The 26,974-nt window shown below is 36.5% G+C and overlaps 1 protein-coding gene across 1 annotated transcript in view; it reads left to right on the top strand.

Moving 5' to 3' along the window:
- Positions 1–289: 289 nt before the first annotated feature.
- SLC5A12 (solute carrier family 5 member 12) overlaps positions 290–26,974 on the top strand; it is a 60,717-nt gene continuing 34,032 nt past the window's right edge. The window contains exons 1-8 of the mRNA XM_003830439.6: positions 290–974; positions 9,639–9,704; positions 10,974–11,025; positions 12,949–13,016; positions 18,374–18,528; positions 18,650–18,790; positions 23,791–23,920; positions 25,076–25,164. Coding sequence (XP_003830487.3) covers positions 636–974; positions 9,639–9,704; positions 10,974–11,025; positions 12,949–13,016; positions 18,374–18,528; positions 18,650–18,790; positions 23,791–23,920; positions 25,076–25,164 — 1,040 coding nt within the window. The 5' untranslated portion in view covers positions 290–635. The remainder of the gene's footprint in view (positions 975–9,638; positions 9,705–10,973; positions 11,026–12,948; positions 13,017–18,373; positions 18,529–18,649; positions 18,791–23,790; positions 23,921–25,075; positions 25,165–26,974) is intronic.

Below are 26,974 nucleotides of genomic sequence, written 5' to 3'. Positions count from 1 at the left end.
GCTTTCTCGTGGTTGAGCCAGGACTCGAGCAAAGGTCTCTGAATTCCTAGTCCTTTGCTTCTTTCTCTCCACATCCACTGCCTCAGACAATTGCAGGCACACAGCCTTCACTCTCCCTTCTTCAAGAAGAAGACACTGCTGAGGATTGTGTTTGCATTTTACAGATTCCATCTCACGAATTAAAAATGCTGAGGTGGTAAATTGTTATCAATTCTATGTTTCCCAGTAATGTTTAACCTTAAGTTAAAAAAAATCTAAGAGATAAAACAGCATGTTATCTGGCCAGTCCATTCCACCCCCAGTGGTTATTAATTTCAGAACACATCTGAATTCCTTCTCTGTGGCATATGCTTTAGGAGAGGAGCAGACAGCTCTTAGCTAGGGTCAGATTTCAAATTCTCATCTCTTGGTGCCAATACTACCACCAGATTCTTCTTTGAAGTCAACTTTTGAGATCTTCACTAAGTACACGTTGGTGTCTGAAGATTCACACGAGTGCCTCTGGTAATCATTTTCTTCAGGGAATCACAGTCTCTCCTCTCAGCAAAGCATCCACTGTACTGAACTTTGCTTTTGGAAACATCTTCTTCCTGAGACCTCATTGAAAGAAACTCTCTGGTGTCATACTTTCCAATATGGAGGTGAAGAACTTTGCAATTTGGGATTATGTTGTATTTGCAGCCCTCTTTTTCATTTCCTCTGGAATTGGGGTGTTCTTTGCCATTAAGGAGAGAAAAAAGGCAACTTCCCGAGAGTTCCTGGTTGGGGGAAGGCAAATGAGCTTTGGCCCTGTCAGCTTGTCTCTGACAGCCAGCTTCATGTCAGCTGTCACGGTCCTGGGGACCCCTTCTGAAGTCTACCGCTTTGGGGCATCCTTCCTAGTCTTCTTCATTGCTTACCTATTTGTCATCCTCTTAACATCAGAGCTCTTTCTCCCTGTGTTCTACAGATCTGGTATCACCAGCACTTATGAGGTAAGATGATTTCTCCATTCTTCTCTATTTTTTTTTTCTCATCCTCTTGATGATAGCACCTGGTAGTTGAAGAACACTCACTGATTTTCAGGATAATTACACATTATGAGAAAGACATTAAAATGTTTTTGTAAAAAGCCTAAGCTTTGGAGAGAGACATATCTATTTTCCCATCTGTAGAAGGAAAATAATGATGACAATCCCACAGGGCTATTTTAATGATCAAATGAGAACCTCTATGTGAGTACTTAATGTATGGCCTCATTTGTAGGAGGTTTGCAATAAAGAGGGCTGATGTTATTTTTTATTATTGTGAATGTCATCATTCTGAAAAGCAAACAGAACATCTCTCATGAGTATGGCCATTTTCCAGCTACGAAAACTGAGATACAGATAGATGACTTAGTTAAGATTTTTGAATAGTAAAGTGACCTGAGAACCTAATTTTTTCTGTATCTCTACTTAGTGGCCTTTCCGTCAGAGAGTAGAGGGCACTTTAATACAAATTATAATAAGACTAATTTTTAATGAGGAAATGGAAACATTTTTGAAAAGTACAAAACATTTTAACAGGAAGGAACTGCTAAATAATACAAATATGGGAATTATTTAATGTGAGGGAAATGAGGCAGTGGTGTTTTGGCTTTACAACGATTCTCAATGAAGACATCATGTTCAAAATTGAATTTGCATGCTCTATATAGAAATGTGATCAAACATAAGTTTCTATTAATAAGGTGTTTATTTCATTATCCAATATCACTCCTAAAGTCACTGTAGAAGGCTGAAAACAGACCTATTTTTTTTTTAAATACGTAAGCTATATGAGTATAAAACATTATTCTAGCCTTCAAAAGCCACTCAGGCAAATGAACACTTTTTAGGAAGTCTTTAAAAGTGTTATTGATTCCATAGTTTTATGTAATATAATTTTTATGACTATTCACTCAGTAAATACTCATTGAGCATCTACTCTTAAGATACTTAAAAAGGCACTCTTCTTTTCTTCCATGTATTTATTTATTTATTTATTTATTTATTTATTTATTTATTTATGAGATGGGGCTTTTGCTATGTTGCCCAGGCCATTCTCAAACTCCTGGGCTCAAGTGATTCTCCTGAATCAACCTCCCAAGTAGCTGGGACTACAGGAGTTTGCCACCACACCCAGCTTGTTCTAGGCATTCTCGTAGCCCTAGGCATAAAGCATTGCACCAAGTTCCTGCTGTCATGGAGCTTACTTCATAGCAGAGAAGGGCAGTCAATAAACATATACTGTGTAAGAAAATCATAATACAAATGTATATGGTATTTAACTATGTGCTAAGTACTTCTCTAAGTTCCTTATGTGTGTTAAGTCTTTTGGCCTTAAAACAATCTTTTTTAGACAGGTACTGTCACCTCCTTTTAACAGACTAGAAAACTGAGGCATATAGAATTAAGTAACTTGCTAAGTGACATAAAGCTAGCAAGTAACAGTTTTTCAAACCAGGCAATCTAACTTTAGATATCATATGCTAAATAACTATGCTGTCCTGTCCTACAAAAACAAATGGAGAAAAAGTAAAGTAAATAGGATGAGATAGAGAGGAGGAATGCTGGTATGAGTAGAGAATGTCCATATTCATAGAGGATGATCATATGAAACTTCAAATAAAATAGGACATCTAAATGGAGACTGGAAGAAAGCAAATAATTGCACCAGACAAGGGAAGTGCATCTCAGGCTGAAGGAGTCACAGATGCAAAGGCCCTAGAAAAGGAGTGTGACTGGCATGTTGAAGGACAGCAAAGAAATCAGTGTGCTTGGAGAGGAGACAGCAAAGCGGACAATGGTAAAAGATAAGATCAAAGAGATGGGAGTACCCAGTTACATACAGCAGGGGTCTCAGTGGGGCTAGTGCCACACAGAGGGAGCACTTGGGATATTTGTAGGTTATTTGGTTGTCACAATGATTAGGAGTCACTACTGATGTTTAGGGAGTTGAGGGCAGAGACATCAGATGTCTTTCAGTGTGTAAAGACACATATACAATGAGTAATTTCACTCTGCACTGCATGATATTTTAATGCCATAATGCTCAAAAACTACTGCACATATTAGTACTACCTTAGTGCACAGTAACTTTACAATAAAAAGTTATACACACACTATAAATTAGCACATTTTCCAGAAATTAAATGAAATAAAAACATTGTCTTAAAATTATTGAACAGTTTACTTACTTTGAACAATCTGTCTATTCCATAGATGCTGCTCAATACATGCTTAGCCGTAACTGGTTTTAGTAAAATGGCTCAGTTACTGCAAAAACAACTAAACCAATTGCAATTATGTAACTGAGGAGATTTGATTCTCTTTTTAAATTAATAAATTAGTGCAAGTATTGAAAATATAAGGACTTCATTGAATTTAATTTACTAAATTGTTTTAAAAATATTTACTATTTTTGCCTTTACATATTTTCAACTTTTTAGTGACCTAATAGTAAGTAATCCAGAGTGTGTAAAGTAGACATAAGGTTATTTTGGGATTACCTCTTGCTTTATAAAAATTGGCATTATGGCATGCAAGTTAAAAGTATGGACTCTAGGCCAGGCATGGTGGCTCACGTCTGTAATCCCAGCATTTTGGGAGGCTGAGTTGGGTGGATCACCTGAGGTCAGGAGTTCGAGACCAGCCTGGCCAACATGGAGAAACCCCATCTCTACTAAAACACACACACACACACACACACATACACACAAAATTAGCTAGGCATGGTGGCGCACATGTAATCCCAGCTACTCGAGAGGCTGAGGCACGAGAATCACTTGAACCTGGGAGGTTGCAGTGAACTGCCGAGATCCACTGCACTCCAACCTGGGCAATAGAGTGAGATTCTGTCTTTAAAAAAATAAAATAAAAAAGAGTATGGACTCTAAACTCTGTTGACTTGGCTTTCAGTGTCAGCTCTGCCACTTGCTAGCTGCATGACCTTGGCGTAAATTACTTAACTTTTATATACCTGGTTTTCACATGTGTAAAATAGTGGTAATAAAAACATCTATCTCAAAGGATGTCTGTGAGGAGTAAATGATGTATTGTATACAAATACGTTTAACAGAGCCTGGCAAATAGTAAATACTATGTAAGAGTGTTGCATTATTATGATCATTGTTGTTGCTATCTTCAAATTTATACCACTTAGTCTGTCTATAGTATCTTGAGTTTTTGTTTCTTTCTTCAGCCTCCATTCTCTAGTAGTTATTGAAAGGTATGCTTTCTAGGGTCTTTTTAAATACGAAAGACTGAAAGAGGTGGAGTCTCTTCATTCACCCCGTGAACTTTGGCCAGTTTTGTGACTTGCTTTGACCAGCAGAATGTAGCTAAAGTGATGTTCTGTGAGCTTGGAGCCTAGGCCTTCTGAGCCTTGTAGCTTCTGCCTTTGTCCTCTTGGAATGCTGCCCTGATGCTGCTATGTAAGGAAGCTGGCATAGCTGATCTAGCTTCAGGAGCAGCAGTGGACACATAGAGAACAGAGACACCCAGCCGACAGCCAATACAAGTTACCAGACCTGTGAGTGAGGCCATGTCAGACCTCTCTCCATTGATCTTCCAAGTTACTGAAGCTACATGAAAGTCCTGATGAAACCAGAGAGATCACCCAGCCTGCCCTCAGAGTTACGAGAAATAATAAATTTTTGGTTTTTGAGCCAATGAGTTTGGAGGCGGGTGTTATATAGCAATAGCCAACTGATTTAAATGCCTTGATATGCAGTGGGATTTCAAGACTAAGATATGCCATCTGTGCTACTTTATCACTACCCTGTCACAAGTCAATGTATAGGGAATTCTTCTCACCCTCAAGTGATAATTTAGGCTTAGCTAGTTTGCAATATCATATATTTTCATTATCTCAATTGTACAGTTTATTATTAGTCTCATAATATTATCTTCACTTTAAAGTTATTTCCTTCCTTCTCTTATCATACACTCATAAATCTAGTTTGCTATTATTTACCTAATTTAATATTGGCTTATAGGCCAATGTTTACCAATTCTCTCATATTTCTTGGATTTCTTGGCTTCTGAACTACTTACTTCTCTTCAATTTCAAATTTTCTTTATGATAATGCCTGGGCTACTATTTCACTGTGTTTTCTTGTACAGTGGTTTCTGAGCATTTATACATTACATACTTTTTTTTAGGTAAATGCTTTCCTTTTAGTTCTCCTTCAAATAACAGTGGTGGTATTGTTAGTAATTATATTTATATTTTGAGAAATTCAATGTTTATCTGTAAGATATTATTGAATACTATTTCAGCAGAGTAAATGGTGCTATATAATATTTGTTGTAAAAGAGATATTTAGGGTCTGAACCAACGTTATGGGGCCTTTTAGGTCATCATAGGGATTAGCTTTTACTCTAGAAATGATGGGTCATTACAGTGTTTGGGAAGGGAAGTGACATGATGGGATTTGTATGTTAAGAGGATTACTCTAGCTAGATATTAAGAATAATTTTAGGGCTTTTACTGCTGAAGCGGGGAGGTAATTGGGAGTGTACTTACATAATCTGAGCAAGAGATGATAGTAATAGGGTTGTAAGAGAGGATGAATGCAAGTAAATATGTTTTGAAAGTGGGGGGCAAGCACCCAGATTTCTTTTATGGATTGGATGTGGGGAGAGAGAGAGAGGAGTAAAGGCTGGCTCTATGTTATTTGGGCTCGAACCAACCTGAAAAGTAGAGTTGGTATTTCCTGAGATGGAAAAGAGTATGGCTGGATCAAGTTTGGGGTTCTGAAAATAATCCATCATAATGTTGGTAAATGTCACCTCAGGTATTTTTACAAGCAGGCATGAAGCATGCAATTTCTCTGTTGCATTTTTACTTTTGACAATAGGAATAGCTTATATATATACCAAAGGTGACCACTGAATGAATGAGTGAATACACTGAAAGGAAAAGTGGATAAATTCTTTCAGATATAGAATTATGCAGTTGCAATAGTCTTTCTTCTTTCACAGACGAGAATCCTGAAGCACAGATCACAGAGTGAGATGCCAGCAAATCTCAAACTGGAATTCAAGGAGCCTGATTTCTGATCAGGTCTTTGTTCATATAGCTTTTCTCTAGTACTGTCTTTGTAATTTTACTGGGTTGAGTGGAACTTAACTGAAATGGGAAAACCATTGATTTTTTTCAAGATCCCCATAGCAATATCCTTGTGGCTTTACTGTTTTTCAGGATTCGTTGCCCCTTATGTTTTCCAGACTTCCTTGTGCCACCCAGTACCAAAGCTAATGCTACATATTTTTGGTTTTTGTTACACCTCCCCACTTCTAGTGCCAATCTTTGTATTCATGGTTATCTATTGCTATGTAGCATACTACTCCAAAATAAATGTCTCAAAATAACAATTTTAGTTTTTCACAATTCTGCAGATTAGCAATTTTGCCTGGCTCAGATGGGCCCCATAAAATTGTGCTGGTCTCACTTGGGACCATCTATGTGACTTCCATAAGGTAGCTAGTTGGCTAGCAGCTTGCTGGCCTAGGGGAATGCAAATGAGACAGCTTGTCCTTGTTACCTTTAGTCTCATCCTCCTGTAGGCTATCCTGAGTTCTTTATGTGATAGAAAAGAGTTCCTCTCAGAAAGAGAACACACCTCATTACAGAAGCATTTTCAAAATTTGTACTTGCAATATATTTACTAGAAATGTCTCTGTCTTAAGTTGCATTCTACTAGAAGCAGATCCTGAAACAAGGATTCGAATGCAAGTTGATTTGGGGGAAGTGATTCTAGTAAGCAGTGATAGACAAGTGGCAACGTGAGACAGAAGAAAAAGATGCCAATAAAAAATGTAATTTTGAGCAGGTTACCACTGTGAACAACTGGGGTTCAATCCAACTGGGGATCTCTAAGAGACAATATAAAGTGCGTCTCAGGGTTGTCCTCACTGAAAGGCAAAAAGCCAGGGTATTTTGTTCCAACCCCATTTAGTAATTGGCTGAGTGCCGATGATAACACCCTCAAGCCTTTCTGATCTGCCCTATGGCCCTGTGCAAAGGCTCAGAACACTCTCAAGCAGATAATCTCAGGCACATTTAGATGCCATCAACATGTACTGGAACAGGGAATGCCAATAAACTATGGGTGTTGCACCCTCAGAGACCACAGCAGTCATTAAATCCTACTATAGCCCTAGCTCTGTACTTGGCATTATCATACTTCCCACCATCTGATCCATACAACATCCACTTTCAGAAGAGAAAATCATGGCTTAGTGGCAGAAAATAGTCTTCCCAAGGGCACAAGATGTGAACCCAAGGTGTCTTCACCACAGACATTTCACAGTGTTTTCTACCTTATGATATTTGTGACTGCTGACTCCTCACTGACTTCCCTTCCTCTGTAATATTTTCCTTATGTCTGATGCCCTCATTCACATATTCACCGGACTATACATTCTGGCTCACAGAATGTATCATCTGAAGAGAGGGCCTGAAAATAAGGTGGTTTTCTACCTCAGGTTTGGGAGAATCTGGCAGGATAAATTGAGAATGTGAGTTAGTATAAAATGGAGTCACAGTTCTGCCAAGAGAAGTCCTTTGTTTCAAAGAAGGGCCAATTGTAAGCCATGAAACATTTATCTAATGTTTCTAGGGAAAGGATAAATTGATTGTCAATCCTTGATTTAATCAAAATGATTTTTTTAAATTCAGAAAAGAAAGAACTACTATCAAGTAGAAACTACTAGCAAGAAATTTAATCCTCAAGCCAATTGATACTTTAAAATTTTATGGTGTTTATTCAATACATGTTTATTATATACTGAAAGACATATATTAATGTCTTCTAGAATACTTACTGAGAAAAACTTTTCCTAATCTCCAAAACAGTAAATGAGATTCTACTATTTAGGAAGTTCACAGCTACTTTTAGCTCTTGTAGTACCTATCACAATTGCAACTTTACTTTCATTAATATAAATATTTGTTAATGGTCACTTCATCTAATCTGTAAGATCCTCTATGGTATGGACTATATCATATTTGCTTATCATTTTGTGTCAGAATGCAATATGTAAAGCAGGTAACAAACATTTGTTGAATGAATGAATGTGTAAATGATAAAGATAAAAATGAATAAAATAGAACAGTACTTGTATATTAGGAATAGTAAATATGGTAGGCTGAAAACAGCATACCTTCCCCAGTGTATATCCAGGTGTAATCCCTGAGAGCTGTAAATATTACTTTACATGTTTTTTTTGTTCATTTTAAAAGGGATTACTGCAAATGTGATTAAAGGATTTTGAGGTGAGAAAATTGTCTTGGATTATCCAGAGAGGCTCTATATAAATGCAATCAATCACATATATCCTTATATGAGGGAGGTAGTGGGGAATTTGACAGGCAAAAGAAAATGCAATGTAACTGTAAAGGCAGAAATTGGAGTGATGGAACCAGAAGCTAAGGACTGCCAGCAGCCACTAACAGCAGGAAGGCAGGAAGCTGACTTTTCCTTAGAGCCTCGTGTAGGAGTCTCCTGCTCACACCTTGATTTTGACCCAGTGAAATTGATTTTTAACTTTTGGTTTTCAGTACTGAGAGGTCATAAATTTCTGTTGTTTAAAGACAACAAATTGGTGGCAATTAATTTATACAGTATTAATAACAAACTAATACAGAGAGATAATCAAATTCAACACCAAAATATAAGATAGCAACTGATAACCATGAAAAAGTCTTAATATTAGTGCCATATGAGCTCAGAGGATGAAATATGAGCAGAACCAGGAATAGCAATTGGGCTGATGCTTTCATCAATGATCTAAGCCTTGAATTTCTCATCTGTGAAAGAAGAAAGACTATTTCAACTGCATAATTCTATATCTGAAAGAATGTATTTACTTTTCCTTCCATCTATTGACAGATGACTAAGACTTTGTGAAATTTGGGGAGAGGGGCTCTTATATTGAGAGTTCTGCCTAAATGAAGGAAAGGTCTGAAAAAGCACAAAACATGTTAGCTGAATGATAAACAATAATTGCATGTGGAGAATAAATTATGTGAAGGTTAGTGATATAAGAAAGGGAGGGCGTGGGTCCGACAATGGAAGGTTTGGAATATCAAGCTTGGGATATGCACTTTGTTTGTCAATGATAGAGAATTGTTGAAGAATTTGAGAAAAAGAGCAGCATGATCAGATCTCTGCTTTAAAAGAATTGATATGGGAGATATGTGGTTGATAGGATGAGTGGGCACAGATGGTATTAGGGAGATCAATTGGAGTGCCACAACAGCAATCCAGAAAAGAGAAAATAAAGGATTGAACTAAATTTGGAGCAGCAAAGATATAAAAGGAAACAATGGCTTCAGTGAGTCCACTAGGAAGACTTTTGGGCAGAAAGTCAATAGAGTTGAATTTTTATTGAAACAACCCACTTCTCTTCTCTGATCATCATGAGAAACACGAACAGAAATTGATTTTTAATAGATCTTTGACTTTGAACAATCCATGCTTTTTTATTCCTGTTGCTTCTAAGGATACATATCATAAAATCAGATTACAAGTCCAGAGCACAACAGAGGATATACCAAGATAAAAAGGACTTTCTTAGCAGTTCTTATCTAAACCTCACTGACTCTGCATGTCTTTCTGTTTCCTTTAGTACTTACAACTACGATTCAACAAACCAGTTCGCTATGCTGCCACAGTCATCTACATTGTACAGACGGTAAGTGGTCATGGCTGCTGCAGATGTGGAAACTGTGAGGTTACTAGATATAGGTTTGTTTATTTTGGGGGCAATAAACTCAGCTAAAGGACACTTAATACTAAGAAGACGCTACTTTCTTCCAAAGATAGCACTTTTAATATGTACTAAAAATAACAAACAAATGTATATTGCAAGCCACAAAGGGAAAAAAAGCCGTTTGTGTGTGTGTATAAGCCACCCACATTTTCTTAACACGTATTTTACTGCTGTTTAACCTGCACAAGTTGCTCTAGATTCGATATGAAATGGTCTGATAACTAGGTTTTGCTTTTTTTGTTTTTGTTTTTACTTGTTTGTTTTTAACCACTAACTGAGTTGAAGCAGAAATACCTATTTTGCAGAAAGTCATTTTAAGACAATATTCCCAGCTAATACTCCTACTTCCCTCTCTTTCTTATGAACTCCTTTTCCACACCCCCAGCTTTGGGATGTCTTCATGCTGCTCCAGATTTGCCCATGGCACGGCATTGATATACTTCCTACTACTCACCAAGTACTTTCTCCTAGAAGATAAGCTTCTTCCCTCTTCTTAATCAAAACTCCCACACACTGACTGAAGAATTTAGGCAAGAAAATGGAGGAAAACCATGCTCCTTTACCTGCCCATAGATATTTGCCTTTTAAAACCCTAACATGAATCTCTACATGGTGAAATTCCGAATAGAAACTGGAGAAACTGGACCTATTTCCAGCAGGGTAGTGGTTGCACTTCTGGGAATTAGAAGACATATTCATTATGGAGATCACCCATGTTGTTAGTCTTCCCAGCACAGTACTTTTTCCTCACAGATTCTTTCTATCTCACCTCTAAATTCCATATTTCAGCAAACTGCTAAAATATGCTTCTGTTGCTTAGTAAAGCTCCTCATGAAGTCGGTAGAGAGTTCACTGTGATGCGTGCATCAGGAAAATGGATAGAAGGAAGATGAATCAAAACTTAATTAAGTCTATTTTTGTATCCCTTAGAGATATACAAAATATAACCATAATATCTCAAAATTAGTAGCAATTTTGAAAATCCAACTCTCTTCCTCCATCTAATGATTACATCCCCTCTACAGACTACTGATAGTGGTGAGCAACTTCAAAATTAGAGTCGACAGGAATGCAACGTTTGATGAACAAGTTGAAGAGAATACAAGTCTAACGTCAATAAAGAACTTTCTAGGCAGTTTTCCTTTCTATGTGCCTTTCTCACTGCCAACCTGATTCTTGTTTCTCTACCAGATTCTCTACACAGGAGTGGTGGTGTATGCTCCTGCCCTGGCACTCAATCAAGGTGAGTTATCAGCATTATCTTGGCATATTTTACCATTTTTATGCCTAAATTCTCACCTTGCAGAATTAGAAATAAAATACTTTGTTGGGGAGATATTCTTCTGGTTAGGGGATTCTGAATTACTATTAGAAGCCATTACATAAAGCTCTAAATATTGATGAAACATTGAAAATAATGCAAACAGTTACTTGGTTTTGACTCATATACTTCTAGATACCAATTTTGATTGCTTTTGTTTGTTTGGGATTTGGTTTTTGTTTTTAAATCATTGGAATTATGGCAGTTTTGGTATGGTATATGTTGCTAAGTATGGTCATCTATAATATAGGGACTTCAGTAATCTCATGAAGTAGATAATCTCAGTATAAAAGTTGCTTGTAATAGTTACACTAAAATTTATAGTCTATTCTTTCAAAATAATAGAATCCTAAAAACAAAAAGGAAAGAAAAAAAAGTCAAAGTAAACTTCACAATGACACCTGCCGTATCGAAAGTCCTCAATATTCCATTTAATTCGGCTATGTGCTTATACTGAGAAATATTAACCTCAGAGGCAGTGAGGTTTAGATAAGAGCTGCCAAGAAAGTCCTTTTTATTTTGATATTCCTCTGAGTTTTGTGCTTTGGACTTGTAATCTGATTTTATGATATACATTCTTAGAAGCAACAGGAATAAAAAAGCATGGATTGTTAAAAGTCAAAGATCACTGGTAATTAGAGAAATGCAAATCAAAACCACAATGAGATACCATCTCATGCCAATTAGAATGGCGGTCATTAAAAAGGCAGGAAACAACAGATGCTGGAGAGGATGTGGAGAAATAGGAACGCTTTTACACTGTTGGTGAGAGTGTAAATTAGTTCAACCATTATGGAAGACAGTGTGGCGATTCCTCAAGGATCTAGAACCCAGCATCCCATTACTGGGTATGCACCCAAAGGATTGTAGTCATTCTGTTATAAAGACACATGCACACATATGTTTATTGCAGCAGTATTCACAATAGCAAAGACTTGGAACCAACCCAAATGCCCATCAATGATAGACTGGATAAAGAAAATGTGGCACATATACACCATGGATACTATGCAGCCATAAAAATGATGAGTTCATGTCCTTTGTAGGGACATGGATGAAGCTGGAAACCATCATTCTCAGCAAACTATCACAAGGAAAGAAAACCAAACACCACATGTTCTCACTCATAAGTGAGAGTTGAACAAAGAGAACACATGGACACAGGGAGGGGAACAGCACACACTGGAGGCCTGTTGGTGGGTAGGGGGCTAGGGGAGGGATAGCCTTAGGAGAAATACCTAATGTAGATGACGGGTTGATGGGTGTAGCAAACCACCATGGCAGGTGTATACCTATATATGCTAGGTACATTCAATAAAAGGATTGTTTTCCTAGAAAAAAAGTCAAAGATCTATTAAAACTCAATTTTTGTTCATGTTTCTCATGATGGTCAGAGAAGAGAAGTGGGTTGTTTGAATAAAAATTCAAGTCTACTGACTTTCTGCCCAAGAGTCTTCCTAGTGGAACCTCTAAGGCCATTATTTCCTTTTATATCCCTGCTCATGGATGATGTTTAGGTGATTTCAGAGTACTCAGACTAACTTTGTTGAGAAAAACAGAAACTCAAAAACAAAACATTTGGATCAAAGATTGGAAGCTACAAAATCTTAGGAGGAACAATTTGACTTAACGTTACATGAAATGTATGGACTAGCTAGAAGTATAAAAATATAATAAAAATAATCTTTCTCGAAGGTGAGAAAATTTAATGAGGGAAAACTCTAATTTGATTTTATTTTTGCCTACAAAGAACACTGATAAAATATTGTGTCTTTTTCCTCATAAAACTTGCTCTTTTAATTTTTTGAAGGAAACTTCTTTTAATATTTTTTTCTTCTTTCCTAGTGACTGGGTTTGATCTCTGGGGCTCTGTGTTTGCAACAGGAATTGTTTGCACATTCTACTGTACCCTGGTATGTATCTAGCTGTGAAGAAGTATTTAACACTACCTCCTAATATGGGATAAGGGCAAATCTCCAGCAATAGGCATCTAATTATAGCAGAATTCGTTATTCCAAAATTAAGCAGAAGTATGTCGGCTTATCTGTCACAGTTTCCTGAGGAAGGTGCTGTTGTTTAACATTCTTTTCATTACCAACCTTTAGGAGAATTTAATCTCTGCACTCATTCAAGAAAATCATGCCTAATAAGAAAAAAATCTAATGAAAAAGTCTTCTTGATTAGAGAATAGGTGACCCTATGCTACTTCTGAGAAAAATAGTTTATTCATTCACGGCCCTCATAAACCACAGATGGCACTTATACTTTACACTTTATACTTCACTGTCTACTGGTTGAGAAATAAAAAAATGTACATACAAGTGAGCAATGATGGCTGCTATTTTATAAACTTGAGGATTTCACAGCTTGTTTTTGTCTTGTATTTCTGGGTAAGCCTGGATTACATTTACCACTTGGCTTTACACATGCTCTGTTTTTAATTAAGGAGCCTGAGTTTTATTGACAGCATGTTTATGTAATTAATACAATTATATATAGTTTAGTTAAACATTCATTGAGCACCTATTGTTTGCCCATTCCCTGCAACTATAATCTTTATTCTTCTGAGTCATTGTACCATGTACAACCTATAATTAACCAGTTAAGCATATGGTAGTGGTTCCCAGACAGTTGAATTATCTTTCCTTCACTATAGATAAAAATCAAAAATTAATATATTTTCATATAGCAGATGATTCATGTATTTTTGTGTTATGTGCATATCACCTACTCTTTGTAACATCTATTCCAATTATATACAATTTTAAAATAGCCTGATCTTTTTCATACTTGCAAATCCCATTATTTCTTTGCACTTAGTTTTGTCTTCATTTTTAAAAATTACATTCTCATTACCATGATTCTATTCCAGACACTCAACTCTTCCCACCTATGCTAAAAGAATAGGCTCTTGCTCCTCTTACCTCTGACCTCATATAATAGATTAGTTGCTCTGAGGTACCTGTCCAGAGAAGATCAGCTAGATGCTGGATATAACAATTTTTAATGCATTGCTTGCCTTGAAAAAGGTATCATAGCTCCCTAAGTAAGTGTTCTCCCCCAAAAACAAAGTAACAAAATAACATAAAGCAATTTAAAATATATTAATTATCAGGGCTGATATTTGGAAGGAGTGTTGTGGGTAGGCAGGATGCATGAGGCTGACTTGAAGGCAGGTGGTGATAACAGTACTACTACTATTAAGGTATTGAAATTTGGGTCAGTGAAAATGTAGGGAAACTGAGCTTGGGACTATAACATTAAGCTAGAATCCTTGGGGGGAGCTGGCATGGTTTTACTCCAGTGATGCACTTCAGGTTTTGCAAGGAAAAAGTGCAAATCCTCTCTGGAGGAATAATCCAACTGAAGACTATAAGATATTTACACACAGATAAAGATCTAACAATAACTTTAACAAAATATCATAAAAAATACAAAATAGCAATTTACTGTGAGTGAGGATCAGCAAAGCAACAAACAAGATTTAGCCTCTCAAGAACAAAATATTTTGGTATTAAAAGATACTGAATAAGAGAATAGATATGCATAAACAACTGAAATAAATAAAGAATGTAATTTCAAAGATGAGTAAGCATCAGGAATAACTGACCACACAATATAATGATTATGATAAAGAGAAAATATATTTGAAGAGACAATGAATATGATGGAAACTCTATCCAAAGAAATAACCTAAAGAATAACAGAGAGACAAGAAGATGAAAAAAGTGAAATAGAAATGGAGACATATGGTGGACAAAATAAGAAGGTCTAATTCATGTCCAATTGAAGTCTCAGAGGAGAGTATAAATAGAATGGAGGTGAGGTAGTGTTTCAAAAAATTATGGATTGTAATTTTTCAGATATGATAAAATATAAGTATATATAGATTTAGAAAGTGTAACCTTAAAGCAGAAAGAAAAAGAATACGTTTATATCTGGATACATTAGTGAAACTGTAGAACAGCAAATACAAATGGAGGACCTGAAAAAGAGCCAGAGGAAGGAGAAAGAGATTCTTAAAGAGGGACACTTAGCAACAACAATGGAAACCAGAAACAGTGGGATAATACATTCAAAGCATTGAGGAAAAAGTATTCCAGACCCAGTCATAATTGTGTTTTTGACAAAACAATCTTTCAGGAGTTGAGTGTCAGGAACCAAAGAGAATTTAGCACTTACAGATCTTCCCTAAAGAAAAATCTAGAGGAGATACTGTGGGAGAAAGGGAAAACATTAAAATATGACAGTTTTAAACAGAATAATTGATAAGAAAATAAAATAGTAAACATTTAATGAGTCTAGTTAAACTATTTTTGGTATGAAATGATAACCATTATTTTATAATTTATATATTATTAAATGTTTTATATTATTGTACAATTTAAAATATAAAATATATCAATAATTATAATTATAATTATATGCCATTTTGAAATTTAGAAAAAGGAATTACCCCCAAACTGTATAAAAATAGAATGTAAATCAGGAAGAGAGTACTCAGACTTAAATGTTTCATCATCCTTGAATTTCTGAGGATTACGGCATTGCTTAAATATTTACTCTACATTTAAAATTCATGGCAAAATTTCAAGGGGACCCATTTCAATAAAATAGTCAAAGTTAAGAAAAATGGAGTTTGAAAAAGCAACCCTCAATTCATCAAAGCAAAAGAAGAAAAGAGAAAAACAAGCATAGCAAAAGTAGGACAAATAGAAACCAAAAAACATGACATCAGAAACATCCAGATATTTTTATAATCACAATAAACTAAAATAAACTACCTTCTAACTGGTTTTGTGCTTCCAGCCTCTTCTTGCTCCCACACCCTGCATACCTCTGTCAGATTAATCTTCTTAAAATATTCATTTCTTCATGCAACTTTACTGATCTAATTCTCTTGTTACTTCCTATTGTTCACAAGATAAATTATAAGCTCCTTAGCCTGGTGTTAAAAATCTTTCATTCTATGAATCCAATCTACCCATATAATCTCTGTACCACACCTCTGTTCTTCTCTCTCGTCAAATTAGAGGCTTCACCTTTGCTCATATTGCCGTCTCTTTACTCTGCTAAGCCTGTGGATGTATAAAATATTTAAAATAACCAGTGAAAGAGAAAAGAGAAAGTGTTTGTTGCCATCCAGGGTTCTGTAGTTTAGTAGGGCAAACATTAGACCCCAAACAAGGCAGTTTGATTAAATATGCGGGTGACACGCAAGGTACCCTCAGTATTAAAGAAGGTAAGTGTGTGTGTGTGTGTGTGTGTGTGTGTGTGTGTGTGTATGTGTGTATGACAGAGAAAAGAGGTGAGGACTCGCTGTATGAAGGAGTCAGACAAGTCTTCATGGTGGCTATAATCTGCCTTTTGATTAATATCTGATAAAGTGATTTGTTCTCTTGCCTTATGCCAAGTTTATGCAGATTTCTGCACAACCAATGCCAAGTATCCTCTGAAAACAGAGGCCTTTGACATTTTGTCTTCATAGCACTAAAATCTTACATTGAGATTTGGGTTTTGAAGGCTTAATGGATTTAAGAAAATTAAGCTAATGCTACATAGGAGGTAACAGGTAAGAAATTTATTATTCCTCAAACCATGTGTGAACAAAATATATAAATACAGTGCCTTTGGCAGGCATTTTAATGTCTATTTTTAAAATTGAATTTCAATTTTAATTACAAAGGAAGTGATGGGGCAACCCCAATGTCTTCTTTCATCTCAAGATGAAGATGAAGCCTGTCATCTTTTCACTAAAGTTCTTGACACTCTGGAGGAGTAACCAGAGATGATAATTCTGTTTTTCAATGTTAAAAATACCACGTCATTTCATTTTCATAGGGCTCATTCATTTCCCAAGCACTTATTGATATATCACTTCATTTCATCTTTCCCCACTTGCTCATCCCACATAGATCGTCATCCTAAGGGCTTCTATACCTGTAATACTACAACAGCCTCTCTTTTTCCTTCCTTCTTCTTGCCCAAATATTCCCAACTGTAATTCTACACTAGAGTCAACTGGGGAGCTTTCAAAAGACGCTGAGGACCAGGCCCCAATCCAGACCTTAATTAATTCACAACCCTTGGGGATAGGGCTTAAATGTTATTTAATTATTTATTTTTCCTTTTACATTCCTCAAGTGACTCTAAAGGGGAGCTGGGTTTCATAATCACTGCTCTAACCTCTTGCTTAATCATTGTATCCTAAATTTTACTATTAGATTCATCCTCCTGGAACTCTGTTCCACTTACCTCACAATTTGACCATTCTGTAGCTCTTAAAACTCATTCCTCTATGAATGTCTGGAATATACTCTTCCTTCCTAGTTCTTTGTTTGATATTCTACCATCTCAGTTTCCCAAAATATATTCCCTGTCACTAATTTTGCAAAGAGCGTTTCTAGTTGTGCAAGCCAGATCCTATTTGTTAGTTTTCATTCCCTTACTTCTTTACCACCTGTATTCAATGAATCCTAAGTTATGTTGATTTTACCTCCAAAACAGTCCATCCACTTCTTTTCATCTCTACCTTACCTCTATCTGTCAATCATATTGGGCATGGACTGCTGAAATAAAATGAGATGGTCTCTCAACTCCTTTTCTTTTCCTGCAGTTGATTCTCCACACAATCACCAATGAAACTGCTGTGAAACAAAATCTCTCATCATATAACTCTTGCTAATGCTTCCTTATTGCTCTTGAGAAAACATTTAAGTGTCCTCATCAAAGTCTGTGTGGTCAGGCCTCTAGCAAATTCACCCACAGAGCAAATTCCTCTTTGGGTGTTTCACAACTTTGACCAACATCTTCCAGCTTTCTTGTATTTCCTCAGGGAGTTGTGCTTCTTCACACATGCTGGTTCCCTCTTCTGTTTGTCCTCTGTAGTTGGTAAATTCCTACTCATTCTTCAGAAATTAGCTTGAACATCATTTCCTCAAGACCAGGTCAGGGCTCCCTGTTTTATGCTCCTATAGTAACCTGTCTTTCTTAATTGCGCTTTCCACATTTTTAAGTAAATCACTATCTTGTTGTCTAACATCTGCTTCTCCCATTAGGTTATAAACTTTATAAAGTTAAGGAAGGGGTATGTCTCTTTCACTTTCCATTTTGTTCTCATGCTTAACATGGTACTTGGCACATAAAAGATCCTCAGTTGCTGATGCTGAATAAACAAAAGAATGCATGCATGCATTAGCAGAGAGGCTTTGCAGAGCCAGAAGAGTCACAGGGTTTGTTTTCAAGGACTCAAACATTCTCTCTATTTCAGGGAGGATTAAAAGCAGTGGTGTGGACAGATGCATTTCAGATGGTTGTCATGATTGTGGGCTTCTTAACGGTTCTCATTCAAGGATCAACTCATGCTGGGGGATTCCACAATGTATTAGAGCAATCAACAAATGGATCTCGACTACATATATTTGAGTATGTCCAATGCAACTTTTTCATACTTTACAAAGACTTAGCTACATGACCTTATCACCTAAAATAATATCTTGGGCATCAAAGGAATATCTTTGTTCACTCATTTCTCTCTGTCTCATAGCTTTGATGTAGATCCTCTCAGGCGACACACTTTTTGGACTATCACAGTGGGAGGAACTTTTACTTGGCTCGGAATCTATGGGGTCAATCAATCAACTATTCAGCGATGCATCTCTTGCAAAACAGAAAAGCATGCTAAGCTGTAAGTTCTCAGTCAAGAAAAATTTTAATGTTTTATCTTACCTTATTTGGTACTTATTGTATATTAATACTTCCTCTTGGGGGGTGTGTGTGTGTGTGTGTGTGTGTGTGTATGTGTAAGAGAGATGCAGAGAGACTCACTTAACTCTTTCAACTTTTTGAGCCCAGGATTACTACTGTCATCTCAGCAGGAAGTGGCAGAGCTGGGGTGTGAACTGAAGTCGGTTTGTCTTTTCTCTCAATTATTTGCTGCCTCCATTTATTGAGAAATTACTAGATTAAATTAGGTACTGTGGGTGGCAATGCAAAGGTAAATAGCTCACATTTCTTCCTCACTTGATTTAGCATGTGGTCTCTTCAACTATTATTTTTCTTTTCGGGGTTAAAAGGTAAACTGAGGCACAATTAAATTTTTAAAGAGTTTATTTGAGTGAACAGTGATTTATGAATTAGGCAGTTACCAAATAGAAGTAGCTCAAGGCCTCCACTGAGGGAACACAAGGGGAAAAATTATAGGTTAAACATGGAAGCAAAGCAAAGAAAATATTTGATTGGTTACAGCTGTACAGTTGTCTTACTTGGTCTATCCGATTGGAAATTTCTTAGTTAGATATCTCTAAGTTAGTTGGTGGTTTCTGAGTAGTTAGCATTAAGTTTCATTTTTTTTCTTTGATATAGGCATTTACCAGAAATAGCCCAAGTTAAGCTTCATTTATATTTGCAAAGGTTAAGCTCACTTAACAGATGTTTGTACTCTTAAAGTTTCCAAGGAGAGGTTAAAAAAATAAGAAAACAGAGGGTAATGTAGCAAGCCACAGTGGAACTCAGCTGCTCTGACTCTTTCCTGGTCTGCTTGTTCTGAAGGATACAAGCAGAGGCACAAGCCTCATGCATTTTCCAAGCCCTGCAAGCCACCCCATGCTCCAAAATAGAGACCAAAGTTATATACACTTTCACAAAACTGGCAGAAATAAGCCAGAACTGCATCCAAAATGATTCTTCATCTTCAGTGCTGCTTCCCAAGGTTTCAACCTCCCCAGCCTAACCAGGATACTCTAAACTTTTCTTGGAGAAACAGTCACTATGAATATTTCCCCAGGTGATTTTAAAATGCTTTCAATGCACAGTTTCTTATTTCACTAAATAAAATACAAAATTGCCTGGAAACGATTCAACCATTTTGTAAGTTGAATTCCAAAAGGAGAACTGTAATGTTCTTCTTATATATTTCATAGTTCTCAGAATAAGGAAATAAAAGCATTATCTGGCGTTCCATCAATTCACTGGTAATATATTCAAATCTTATTACAATAAATAATATTGTAACAAACCCTCCACACATGTGGTCATCTCTTTATCCAATAGCTGTGTTATTGAAAATGCATGTGACTTTGATCTGAAAAATTCATTTAAAATTCTGCTCTAAAACAGATCATAGTTGGCTGTACCTGTAAAGAGAAGAATCCTTTGGTAAAATAAATAATAATTCTTTGTTATATCTAGTTTTTAAAAATATTATGAGTTTATATTATTTTCTTTTGTGAATATGCCTAATTTCTCTATGTTAATACCTGAAAGTTAGGAAATGTGTCTTTTTAATCATTTTTCCCCGCAAGACCAAGAACAATGCTTTGTGCTTACTAAACGTTTATCGCTTATTAAACAAAGTAATGCCTCGAGAAGGCCATGCTTGTGTGTATGTATATACACAGGGACACACACAAGTATGGATGGGCATATATATATGTGAGTGTGTATGTGTACACACTCATGTACATATATATAATATATATGTAAATGAAACTTAAGGCTAACTAATCAGAAGCCACCAATGAACTTATTGTTATCTAGTTAGGAAATTTCCAATAAGAAAGACCAAGTAATAAAATTATATAGCTGTAGTCAATCAATATGTGTACACACATACACACACATTTCTGTATATAAATCTTAAAACTTCGTTTAGTAAAGTAGTTTAATTCAAGAAAAATGAATACAATCCCATTCCTATAGTTGCCTGGAACTTGGAATTTGTTGTACTAGTATTTAGTGAGTATGAAAGCTGTCAGAAAAGGAGGCATACTCATGAAGACAGAAATGTACATAATTTCCTAACAAATGTACATAATTTTCTAACATTCAGGACTTCCATTCCTGGTTCCACTCATGCCAACTCCCATGAAGGGATTAGGACTGTGATAGTAATTTTGTGAGAACAATGAAAGATGAAACATAAAAATTCTCTTTAGAAAAGGGTTCCCTGAGAGAATCTAAGGTGATAGGGTTAATAAAATTCAGGAGAGAGAAATCAGTTCAGATGTTTGGTATAGTTGCAGTGCACAGAGCTGGAGGGGAGATTGCTGTGGTGAGAAAATGGTGAGGGGGGAGGTCCCATCTGTCACACAGCTGGAGCCTTGAGGGCACTCAGGGGCATCTGGAAGCCACTCAGAGCCAGCTGCTGACTGACTGTCACTTAGGAGGCTCAGCAGATGTTGATGAGATGTTCTGCTTTTGTTCCATTATCTGAGAGCTTAATGTAATTAAGACATTCCATGGGGCTTAGAAAAATCTCTGGTACTTGAGGAAAATAAATCCTGCAAAATAGGTAAGTAAAAATAGATCCATAAAGTTCACACTAAAAGTGGGCATGGGTTAGAATCAGGAGTGGCTCATATACATGCATTTGGTTTCATGACCAGAAATGTGATTAGTCACCAAAGACAACTTAATCTAAAGCCAAATCTTCCTTGCACCTAGAAATAGTATCACTTACTGAGACACTTACATGTGCTTCCTGGAAGCTAACTGTGTTTCTAATCCCTTGTTTATCTTTCAGGTCTGCTGGTAGCAAATGGTGCTATGAGGGTAGAAGGAGTTGATGCAGGGTATCACGTCCCATCTCCCAGTTATGATGAGCACATCTACACACAGTTGCATTTCCATTTCCATTTCCTTAGTTTATTTTCCCCATATCTCTATCAGATCTAAAATTATCTGATTTATTTATTTATTTATTTATTTATTTATTTTCAGTGTTCATTACCTGCTTCTAATCCCAAAATGTAATCTCCATGAGGTTGTCTTCTGCATTGCTTCCTGCTATAGCCACAATACCTAGAACAGGGCCTGGTACAGAGAGTTGCCCAATAAATACTTTCTGAATGGATCAATGAAAAAGCCTATTTTACAAACAGAAGAATTAGCCCTGTATAGAACCCAAGTCCATTTTAAATGAGAAACGAATTCAAAATACAACGACTTTAATATTCTATTTCCACTGCTTTCTCATTTCACATAGTTGACTGATGAACTTATAAGATTGTTGTGGATAATGTATGACTGTTCTCTGTATGGCTATATAACCTCCACATATTTTTACAGAGTATAACTCATTAAATCCTCATAATCCTATAATAAAAACTAAGGCAGTTATGTTACATTCTTTTTACAGATGATATAACTGACTCAGAGTGTTATGTGATTTGTCTAAAGTCACACAGTTGTTAAGGATAAAGACTTTTAACTCCAGGTCCAATGGTATATTTTAAAAAGAAACAGTGTAAAAAATGCAATTATGTAGTAATGAATTTCTACCATTAATTTCTTCAATCATTTCATTATTTCTTACCAAAAAAATAATTTTATATTTGCTATATGCTGGAACTGTTCAGTGCTCTGGGAACACAAAACAATAATACATGAATAAATATAGAATTTCAGATCATAAATACTATAGTGACATAAATAATTATAAGGAGTAGAAACTGACAAGAGAGCAGGAAGTGACTGTTACGAATAAGGATGAGCAGGAAAGTCTCTCTAGCCAGCCAGAGCAAAGGCTTGAATAGAGTTGGCCTGAAGGTTGGAGACAGCAAGAGTACAACTAATGCAATTATCGGTATTGCTCATTTTATGTAGCAATTGTATTCCCAAAGCCCACCAAGAAAAACAAACAAACACATAAAAATCATTGCATTGGCAAAATACTTTCAAGGAAGTAGACTTTGAGATAAAAACTTCTTCTAAACTGTGAAGTGAAAACTCCTCTAAATGGGATAATTATCTGGCGTATTTACCTTATAAATGTGGACTTTGATTTAAGGGTCTTCTGAAAATCAAGTACACCTGTACGGTATAGGCTTTAGAGGACTTTGAAATAAACGTGTGTCTTTACATTTAAATATGATTCCCTTCAAACAATGACTAGATCTTAGACAATGTTCAGCGTTGCTCTCTTGGCCCCCTGCGGCCATCTCCACAGTGAGGTTGTTTATTCTCTCAGGCCAAGGTAAGGCCAGCCTACTTTCATGTCCTCTCTGGAATTGAGGAAATTAGTAAAATTTTCACTTTCAAAGGACAGTAATGAATACAACATAACCGTAGGATACTACAAAAACACCCAGACTGGAATTAGGCATATCTGTGGGTTTTAAAATAAAATGAATTGCACCACATAGTACGGGTAAGATGATCCTAAGTTTTTTGTACTTTCTGTTGTCTTTTTAAAAAACCAACTCTAACTTTTATCTGCATTAATCTCCAAAGTGAATATTTCCAACACTTATCTATTTCTGTGTTAGCTCATTATCCCTCTGGAAAAAGATGTTAAAAATGTAAGTTGCCTTTTTGACAGTTTTATGAATTGAGTAGGGGGAAAATCACTTGAAGTTATATAATATGAGTGATTGGTATGTGAAATTTCATCCAAGAGAATAGATCTCATACCACACATACCAAGGTTTTGCAAAAACTCTTGATTTCAAAGGAAAATTCACTTAAAATCTTACTTTATTTAAATTTGGTAATGAGTCTAAAAATGTAATGTTCTCAAGCAAAAAAAAAAATAGCAAAAGTATAAAGTGTAGTGATTCTTAAAGGCTATAGAATTTTATTTTACTAGCAAAAAGGCCCAAAACCCTTTACCTTGAGTACCTGGTAATGACCTCACCACACTATGATATGGTATACAGGCTACCAATAGGCCCATGTGCTCTTTTCTAGTGCCTTGTATTTTAACTTGCTGGGTCTCTGGATCATTCTGGTGTGTGCTGTCTTCTCTGGCTTAATCATGTACTCTCACTTTAAAGACTGTGACCCTTGGACTTCTGGCATCATCTCAGCACCAGACCAGGTATGGGTTTTCTTGAGGACAGTGGCGAGTGTCTGGAATGAGCGTGCTTCTGGCTATTGGTGGATAATCTTGGCCTTTCTCTTTTTCTTCCTGGACTGCTCACTATTTCTCAAACCCCAAGAAGTTGGTTTCTTTCTTCTCTTGGGTGATATCAGCACCTACCAGGTTCTAATACAGGGGAATGAGTATGTAAAAAAGAGGGTACCTTGGCCAGGCACGGTGGATCACACCTGTAATCCCAGCACTTTGGGAGGCCGAGGCGGGTAGATCACCTGAGGTCAGGAGTTCGAGACCAGTCTGGCCAACATGGCAAAATATCGTCTCTACTAAAAGTACAAAAATTAGCCGGGCAAGGTGGCGGGCACATGTAATCCCAGCTACTCAAGAGGCTGAGGCAGGAGAATTGCTTGAACCTAGGAGGCAGAGGTTGCAGTAAGCCAAGATCGTGCCACTGCACTCCAGCCTGGGCGACAAGAGTGAGACTCCGTCTCAAAAAAAAAAAAAAAAAAGAGGGCATCTCATCTTGTTCCTGAAGACAAGGTCTGGCAGCATAGCAAGGCTGGAGAGAGTGGAATGCAGGCTTGAACCATGGCTTTGGATGTTGCTGCTGCCTTTGGACTCTTCCTACAGGTTTCACAGTTGATTAAGGAACCTCAGATTGAAGAAAAAGACCCTTATTTCCACAATGCCTGGCTCTTATCATGTCTTCTCAGCATAACTTAAACATCGTGCTGATATACTATAGTAAACATGGTTTTGAAAACTCCATTTATGGAGAATATGCTCAAGGGAAGTAATCATTTGCCTTCCCTTTCTCTATATATTTAACTGTCCTGATCTGTCAAAGAGGGGCTCCTCTGCCACAAACCTGGATGTAGAGTAGTGCATCATATCTAGATTCCCTGAAGACTTCTTTTAGGGGCTTGATTTTAGGGCTTAGTTGCTAATATTCAGGATAAACAGGAAAGAAAATGGCGTATATTGAAAACAAGGAAAATAAACTTCCTACCTCCTTTTGCTAAACAGCTATGTTCCCACATTTCAAACACTGATGAGAAGACCACTAATCCTATTTTTTTCTCTCTCTTCTCTTTTCTTTTCTTTCTTTCCTCTTTTTATTTATTTATTTTTTTTTATGTTTTGCCTCCTCTTCAGCTGATGCCGTACTTTGTCATGGAGATATTTGCCACAATGCCAGGACTGCCAGGACTTTTTGTGGCTTGTGCCTTCAGTGGAACTCTGAGGTTAGTATAGCAACAACAATCTGATAATGATGATGGAAAGGATAATAAGGATGATGGTGTAGTGATCAACAATATTTAGCAAGCACTCACTGTGTGTAAACTGACCTTCTGAATGTGTTATTTGTATTTGCTCATTAATTGGTACACAACATATGAGCCTAGAACTTTATTCACCATCAGTATACAGATAAGGAAACTGAGATTTAGCAAGATAGAAAAATTACCTATGGTGAGTTAGTAAACTGCAGGGGCTGGATGTAAGCCTTGGTCTGTCCCTACTCAAGAATTTTATGCTCATTATCCTACCTTGTCTGATGCTAATTGCCCCCACACTTTTGTATCACCTTTACATAAAGCAGCTCACTCTGCTGGCTCTTCTCATTCATTTGGCTGCAATATATACAGTCTGCCACATGACATTTCAGTCAATGATGGACTGCATATATGATGATAGCCCTATATTTTAATACCATATTTTTATTATACCTTTTCTATGGTTAAGTACACAAATGCTTTGTGATTGTATTACAATTGCCTACAGTATTCAGGACAGTAACATTCTGTACAGGTTTGTAACCGGGGAGCTATAGGCTATACCATATACCCTAGGTGTATAGCAGACAATGCCATCTAGGTTTGTGTAAGCACATTATGATGTTTGCACAATGATGAAATCACCTAACAATGCATTTTCTCAGAGCACAGCCTTGCTATTAAGCAATGTATGGCTATATATTCTGCACATCTATTCTTTGCATTCCATTGATCTCATCTTTAATAACACACTCAGACAGCTAATAACTTCCATTCCCCAAATAAGGGCATTATTCTAAATACAAAATCATTCATGCATTTATTGTGACAAATATTTTAGAAGGCTTATATTATACCAGACACAGTTGGTGACATCAGGGATACTGCAGATAACAAGACTGATATAAGCATTGTCCTCACTTATATAGAGTTTGCTTTCTAATAGACATGGAAGATGGCCAATATGTGAGTAAAAAAGATAAACAAGATTGTCTCTGAAAATAGCAAATAGTATATAAAGGAAATAACAGTGTGTATCCTAGAGAGAGGTGAAGTCTGAGGATTCTAATTTTGATAGGGTCTTTAAGGAACTCCTTTCTGAATATGTGATATTTGTATTGAAATCTAAAGGATGCAAAAAAGCCAGCTATGTGAAGAGCACAAGCAGGAACATTTACAGGCAGGGGGAAAAGCATATACTAAAGCCCTGCAGAGACAAACTGTATGGGGTGTTTGAGGAACACAGGAAACACTGGCACCTAAGGCCCTGGAAGGAGAGCAGGTGGGGATGAGTTAGAAGAGGTGAGCAAGAATCAGATCACGACAAGCCTTCATGAAATGGTAGAGTTTGCATTTCAAGTGAAATAGGAAGTCATTAGAAGGTTCGAAACCAAGGGAGTGAGTGACACACAAATTGAAGACTTGGTCTTCTGTGTCAGGAAGATTTGAGCTTTCCTCTTTATATATAAGAAAAATAGCCAATTGACCTAGGTTAAGGACTTTTTTTCTCATTTGTTCATTGTCTATTTGCTTTATTAATGACATTTTTGGCCACGTAAAGATTTTAATTTATATTAATGTTTTACATTATGATTTCAGGATTAACATCATTCTCAGGTTTCTCCATTCTATGATTATAAATAATCAACCAGACACCATTCTAGTATACTTAAGGTTTTATTAAATATTAATGTTATTAAATTATCTAGACTATATATATAAGAAATTAAGTGAAGTTCCTGCTTTATTTTCTTTGTAAACTAGTAACCAAGTTGTC

Source organism: Pan paniscus, chromosome 9 (genome assembly GCF_029289425.2).
Source record: "Pan paniscus chromosome 9, NHGRI_mPanPan1-v2.0_pri, whole genome shotgun sequence".
Classification (NCBI taxonomy): Eukaryota; Metazoa; Chordata; class Mammalia; order Primates; family Hominidae; genus Pan; species Pan paniscus.
The sequence above is the reverse complement of the archived record's forward strand: the minus strand, read 5'-3'. Positions and strand labels throughout refer to the sequence as shown.